This window comes from Crocodylus porosus, unplaced genomic scaffold (assembly GCF_001723895.1).
Source record: "Crocodylus porosus isolate Cpor-Errol unplaced genomic scaffold, CroPor_comp1, whole genome shotgun sequence".
Lineage (NCBI taxonomy): Eukaryota > Metazoa > Chordata > Crocodylia > Crocodylidae > Crocodylus > Crocodylus porosus.
Genome location: NW_017728947.1, coordinates 57530292 through 57537648, shown reverse-complemented (window position 1 = coordinate 57537648; position 7357 = coordinate 57530292). Strand labels below are relative to the sequence as shown.

General features: G+C 42.5%; 1 protein-coding gene across 5 annotated transcripts in view; it reads right to left on the bottom strand.

Annotated features, from left to right (window-relative positions):
* Nucleotides 1-7357, bottom strand: part of FSIP1 (fibrous sheath interacting protein 1) — a 169115-nt gene that overhangs the window by 142139 nt on the left and 19619 nt on the right. For all 5 annotated transcript variants that reach the window (XM_019551366.1, XM_019551367.1, XM_019551365.1 and 2 more), the window contains one exon: nt 2649-2742. In XM_019551366.1, coding sequence (XP_019406911.1) covers nt 2649-2742 — 94 coding nt within the window. The remainder of the gene's footprint in view (nt 1-2648; nt 2743-7357) is intronic.

Here is a 7357-nt window from a genome sequence, read left to right as displayed (position 1 = left end):
GGTCACAAGCTGGCAGAGGGTAGATTCAGACTAGACATCAGGAGGTGCTACCCCAGTATTCTTTCCTGCCATGGCAGGGGGTCGGACTAGATGATCTGCTCAGGTCCCTTCTGACCCTACAAACTATGAAACTATGTGATGTCTAGGAGGACCACATGATAACTTGCCTGCCAGGTGCAAAGCCAATGGAGGTTACAAGATGTGGATGCTGGAGAGAAGCCAGTGGTCACAATCCACATGGGTACCAGTGACATAGGGAAGTGTGGGAGAGAGGTCCTGGAAGCTAAATTTCGGCTGCTAGGCAGGAAGTAAAAATCCAGAAGGATATCCACAGTTGTGTTCTCTAAAAATCATTTGAGTTCCTTGCACACAGCCAGAGAGAGAGGAAGGGCTCCAGAGTCCCACTACTTGAATGAGATGATGGTTCAGAGAGAAGGGGTTTAGGTTCATCAGGAACTGGGGAACCTGTACAGAAAAGGTCGACTTTACCTGAATTAGAATGTTACCAGACTAAAAATTAAAAATGGTATAGAGCAATTTTTTAAACTAAAAAGTGGGGGAAACCAAAAAACACAGAACAACATGCAGGTTGGGTTCATATATCCCCAAAAGGGGGCATCATTCAGATGCTATACAGTCTTGAAGAAGATAAAACAGAAATAGGAAGTAAAACTGTAGATAATGGTGAGGATAAGTCCTTTGGATGCTTTTGTTAACATGAAGAAAAATAGCTTAACTTCCTGATTAAGTGGTTTATAGCAGACTTCTACCATAGCATCTCTTCTGTTCTTCCCCATTTCCCCCTTTTACCTTTACCCACAAACTTCCAACACGTCTACCTCCCACCTCTTCTCATCGTCAGTGCAAATATATGCACCATGTCCTCTCTTGTTAATTTGCTTTTCTTTCCTAAAGGGAAATTTTACCATTCTATATCAATAGTCCAGTTCAGTCCAGTGATTTATCCCACCAGACCTCTGCAATACTGATTAAATCTTTTTTTTTCTTTACTAAGACTTCTTATTCTTCCTGTTTGTTGCTCATATGGTATACACATCTATGACATGCGGCAGACTACCAAGTATTTTCCTTCCTGTATTATCTTACACTCCATTTCAAATGGTTTTTTTATCCCTCATCCTAAGACTTTGGCCTTTTGACAAACTTGGATTTTGTTTTGCTCATCTGAGCAGCTTTTGTCACCACACCTCTTTGAACCAGCCTCCTGCACACTGGGATTGAGTCTCAGAGGCCCAGTACTGCCACCTCCAACTCCCTATGTACCAAGATAGGGCCCTGGGGCCCAGCACTGCTCTCCCAGCCCCCCACATTGGGATTGGGCCCTGGGACCTGATGTCACCCAGTGCCAAGCCCTGTGCATTGAGGTTGGCATCCCATCTAGTGCACAGATCCCAGGATTTTCCATGCATCTAGAAATTTGGCAGTAGGGAAGCAGTGGCACCGCTCTCATGCTGCCAGAGTTCTAGACATGTGGAGAGCCCTGTGGACCAGATGACACAATGCCACAGGCCACATCTGATCCATGAGCCAGGCATTGAGTACCCCTGCTCAGAATCAAGACTACAGATTCTCACCTGGATTAACTTTATAACCCTTTTGTCCCTCAAAGAGTGAACTTTTTTTTTTCCCTCTCTCCTACCCACCTTGACTCTCAGCAGTACCTTCTCCTTTTTCCTCGTCACTTCCCTACCTTTTCTATTCTAATCACTACTTTCTATTCAGCAGCTCTGCTTCTTGCAGTCCCTTCACAGGATCTGACAAAAAGCTCCCGGCTTACAAAAGCTTACACTATAGATCTATAATTTAATCAGTCTATAAGTTGCAAATCTACCCTTCCTCTACCTATTAAGCACTGGACTCCTAAAAGTGATTAAGTTCCAGTTTGCCTTGCAGCTGAGACATTCTCTTTTAGCCCATTTACATGTTTTCTGTGGAGCTCTTGCAGCAGATACTCCCCAAGCCAGGTGGCTCCCTCTGCCTCGCTTTTCTCAACATGGAAATATAGGCTGCATTCCCAACAAAACAGGACCTCTAAAGTCACAGTTCCTGGCCTACAAATACCCTTCCATCCCCTCCCCAGATGTAATCAGAGGAAAAGCTAGCAATGGCATTTGTTTGCTAACCATTGTGCATCCTCCTAAGAATCCAACAAGAGAAGTAAAGAACCTCTCTCTCAGGCATCTCAAGGTGGCAGTTCTCTCAGCCTCCCAAATCCAGTAATCTCTTACCCAAATATCAGAGATAGAAATTGTGCAAAATTCACCTATTTTGCTGTGATCCTTTAGCCTTCAAGGCTTTTCAGTCCCTTGAAGTAATGTAGAATTACTGCAAGCATGTATCTATCAAGCAAAGCTATGTTGTGAAGATGTGAGAAGCAGCTGAAACACTTAACTAAGTTTCAGGTTCAGTACAAATGTTTTTACACGTTTTCACATGCAAGGACTATTTCATCAATAAAGATTAACAATAGCATTTATGAGAAGTAATTTACATTTATGAGAAGTATTAAACAGTATCTCAGAACTTATAAAAATGTAGCTTTAGTCAACATAGGAAACTAAGTTTTTAATCAACATATAGGTTAATCTTAGCACAATATTTAACATTTACCTGTCTTTCTTACTTACCAGCTCTCTCATGCAAAGATGACGTTAAAGCTAAAAAATTATTTGTATTTTCTATCTCCTCGTGACTTCCTGAAGCACTGAGAATGATTACACACTAATAAAGAAAGAAAGTATGGAAATATAAAAAGGTAACGTGAATTTAATCAAATTAGAATTATATTGAAAGACTCCCCCAACCATCTAGTCCCAAAGTCTATCAAAATTCAAACAATACAACTTTTTCTTCAATCAAGGTTTTGGGTGAACCTGATTTCCTTACTACTTTTTCCTTCTTTTTAAGAGGCTCGATGAAGTTAAGGTACATATGTTTTTAAATCTGTTGTTAAACACTTCCCAGACATGATTACTGGAAATAAAAGTAGAATCATTTCACTTTACACATTCAAATGGCATTTTTCCAGATACACAAGTGCCATTTTACACTAGAGTGCAGCCAACTAAGCATACTCAGTAGCAACATGGAATCCTACAGGTCCACACTGCACAGGAAGTAAGATCAACACTAGGTGCAAGCTCCAAAAAATAGTTCAAAAACTGCCATTGGGTGCAAAAAATTAACAGGATTCTGCCCTAAATGTCTTTATGTACATTTCAGTCACGGCAGACTTGCAATAGTATTGCAATTTCATACTCTCAGTAACCCCTGCAAACCTAAGAGCAAGTGAGTGAGACCCTAAATCTCTCTTCTCTTTCCTCTCAAGTTCAAGCTTATCTCTCTTATACTAACTGCTTGTCTCATGCTGAATTTTATTTTTCAAGCAAAATAAGGTGAGGGAAAGATACATTGTTTTTAAATGTTAAGAGAGAAAAAAATTTTGACAACCACCTCAATTCCCCATGCATCACACTGTCAAATAGGCTCTTAAAATTTTTGGTAGGACACATGGTGACTTTGTCAAGGGTTTACACCTTCTGCTTCACCTCTGTAAATCTGTCCAAGTTTAACCAAATTACAAGCCTTTGCAGGGGAAAAAAAAGATTCAGTTCACATATGCTCAGGAGTAACATCTTATATGTTAAGGAATGAAATCTCCCTGAATTCCATGAACAATAAGCATGAACCATTCCCTCGCGGCACTTCATCTAAACATGCCATGATTACAGAGTGACTGAGAGTGTATTCCATCTCAATATTACAGGAGTAAAGCCAGACACTTGAACTGAGAGCAGGATGCTTGTCTCACCAGTGTTTTTAATACCACTTCTCCCCAGCTAGCACAACAGGAGAGTAGCAGGTAAAGATTACCAATTCAAATATAGAAGGGACATGATCACATGGGGGGAAAGGAAAGGTAGATAGAGACATGAAGTCTCTGAAGACTGAGACAAAGATCTGAAACATGAAAGACTACAACTGGCTGAATGAGAAAAGAGAAGCCCAGCTGGCTCAGTGTGAATCACTAAGATCTCTCAAAAGACTGAAATCCAGGGTTTGGAAAACTAGGACTACTTGATATAGAGCCTTGATGACCAGAAGCAAGAACATCTTCCTAGGAATTGACCAAAGCTACTTCCCTTAGTAATACAGAAGGCTGTCTGTTTTCTAAGCTGTTATAAGATTTAGATAGTCATCTGCTAAAAAAGGGGCAAGTTTGATGGTCTATAGCAGGGGTGTATACAGCCAACAGGCCAAATTCAGTCCATGGCGCCCATTATCTGGGCCCCAGTACTGCCCCTAGTCCACAGTGGATGCATATGCAACGTGTCATAAAAGCCCCACATACAGGGCGTGGAACATGCACTGCACATGGCAGCCCCTCTATCAATCTGTGATGCACACTGCATGCAGAACCCATCGCCCCAGGATATGTGCCCAGCACCACTGTGGATCCCCTGGTACACTTGCCGCCCCCCCCCACCCCCTTTGATTCCTGCTCCACCCAAAGTTTAAAACCAACTGCCTGGCAGTGGCAGCAGAATTTCTAGTCAGGTGGTGCTGAGAGAGTCAATTGACTTCACGGCTCTTACACTGTACCTGATCCTTCCCAAACTCTTCATTCCACATGTGTTAATGATCCCCTCTTCTTTCTAATGGTCTTGATGTTCCACCAATCAAGCTATCGTTTGTTCTGCAATTCTTTTGGCTGTTCCTGGTAATGAAGCTCCTATTTCATAGCTCTGCAGACTATTTTTAACTCCTTCCAAAGAAATTATATTTGTTTTTTTCTTCAATACAGCCCTAGGTCCTTATCATATTAGTAAAGATCCTAATTTATTTTTCAGTGGAGAAAATGTGTTGTTTCATATGATGATGCACCTCATCATCTGCATCCCCCTTTCAAAATTCTAGATCCGCCCATGTACATGCTGCATGTAGTACCCACCCCAACTGGTCTGGAATGCACACCACACACAGCACTCACTTCAGCCCAGTCCAGAACCTGTGCTGCACACATTGCACCACCCACTCCCACAGTTACTCCAGAGAAAGTGCCATGTGCAGCATGGGTCCCAAATTGGCTGGGGTAGGCACTGCCTGTATCACGCATCCCAGGGTAGTCAGTGGAAATACAGTATGTACTAGATCCAACATTGGGGGATGGTGGAGAGGGTGGAAAGCAGGCAAGAGCAGTTCTGTGGGCCCGTTCCAGAAGCAGGACTGGCTATGTGCCATACATCTGGCCCATGGATTAAGTTTGACACAATTCATCCTGCCTATGTTCTGTATCTAGAACTTACACAAAAAACACAGTATTAAAGTTGAAAAGTTAAGCACCCCAAGTTAGGAATTGTCAGACTTAAAACTGGCTATGCAATCTAAACCCAGTCTCTTTTTGTATAGTCTGTAATTACATAATCACAAAGAATACAGGATTCATGCCTCATTCATCCCACTGAACAGACCTGTTTTAGAGAGAGGATTACTTAGGGTTATGCAGTCAAGAGGGTTTTTTTTTATTTTAGGAGCTTCATTTCAGGCATTTCAAGAGTTGGAAGTTCTGAAGTAAATAAAGCAGGGCTTTGCAGAAAGGAGGCAGCTGAATGATACCTTGAAGAACTAGACTGTATGCCTGCAACAAAGCTCCTTCTGGTTCATTTAAACCAGATTTTTCCTCATTTTGCAGGTGAGTGACTTCAGATCCTGTGAATCTTTTGCAGAAGGGCTGAGCGTTCACAGCTGCTACCAAAATTAATTGGAACTGTTTTGGACATACGTTTTTCATATAAATGAAAAAAATCTGATTCTAATCATCTCCAGTTGGACATTCATGGAAGATTATGGACACTTTTGACCTTAATCTCCCTCTGCATCTGTTCCCCTTAGGTAAAATAGGCAACCGTTTACCTCCTCATTTCTCAGCTGTGAAAAGGGATTATTAACGTTTATGAAGCACACAGATAATGAAGTAACTGGCACCACAGAAAGGTTATAAGGAAGACCCTTTTTTTCTATAATCAGAGCAAGGTTTGACAGTGTGCCTTAGAGGAAGTAATGGCTTAGACACTGAACAGTAAAGAAATAACAAGATGCTAAATAGCTGCTCACTACATAAGTACTGCCCACTCTGCATGAAATGAAGTAGGCCTGTGTGAAGCAGCTAGTATTCGCTTTGGATTCAAATTCAGACAATTTGGGGGACAGCAATTCAATTCACTGTCCCAAATCAATTTGAATCTGATTTGAAGGTCCGGCTGGCAATGAACTGACCGCATCTCCAAATCGAACAGGCCCCATCCCCCACCCACTCTTCCAGCCCCATCAATGGCAGCCCTCCCCAGCCTCAGTGTCCTGGCACTTTAAAAAAGTGCAGCAGCCAGTGAGTGCAGGGTATTTTTTTAAGTGCCAGGAAGCTGGGACCAGATGAAACAGCCACTGAAGAGGCTAGGAGAGAGGGCAGGGATCGGGGGCTGCTCAAGGGAGCTCAGGGAGCAGGCAGGACATGGGGCCTAGTGGGGGTCCCCCCATTGCCCCCACTTTCCTCTGCCAACCCCTCCTCCCTGCCCCCTACTGACTGGCACAGAGCCCAGGTCCAGCTCCCTGCAGTGGCAAGCAGGTACTGTCCGAATCGCCAAATCTTTTCTGAATCAATTCAGAGGCTTTGAATCAATTCGGACCTTTTTATTGGTCTCCCGATTCAATTTGGTGTCGAAGATTCAGCCTCTGTATCGGGCCGAATCTCCTCCAAATTGAATCAGCAACCAAAGTTCCGCACATCCCTAAAATGAGGCATGGACATTCACATGGATAGTGCCATCATTACTGAGTATACCAAGTTTTGAAGGAGATATTCAGCTTCATATTTCAACATTTAAGCTAATCTCTAACTGCTACAGACCAAGATGAGATGTATATGGGGGGAGGGGGGTGCATATCCCACCACATACACTTCAGAAACAAGTTAACAGTCACTATAAGAGAGAATACTGGAATAGATAGCCTTAAGAACTGTCATCCTAGTTGCTCCTAGTAACATTTCCAAAAATTAAGCCACAGACTATTTTCATTCCTCCCCCACCAATGGTGATTTACAACCTCCAGCATGAGGGCAACTTATCCTTTCTGAATGTTTATCCTAACAATAGATGGTTTTATTAACCAGAACCTTTTAAAATACTAATGAACTATTCACTGAAAATCGCTACAAGTTACTACACAACCTGTAAAAAGTACTTTTTAAACTAGGGGGGACCAGAAGGGTTTAGGGGAGACACTGTTTCCCCTAGCACCCCCTGGCATGACAAGGAACAATGGACACAAGTTATTAGAG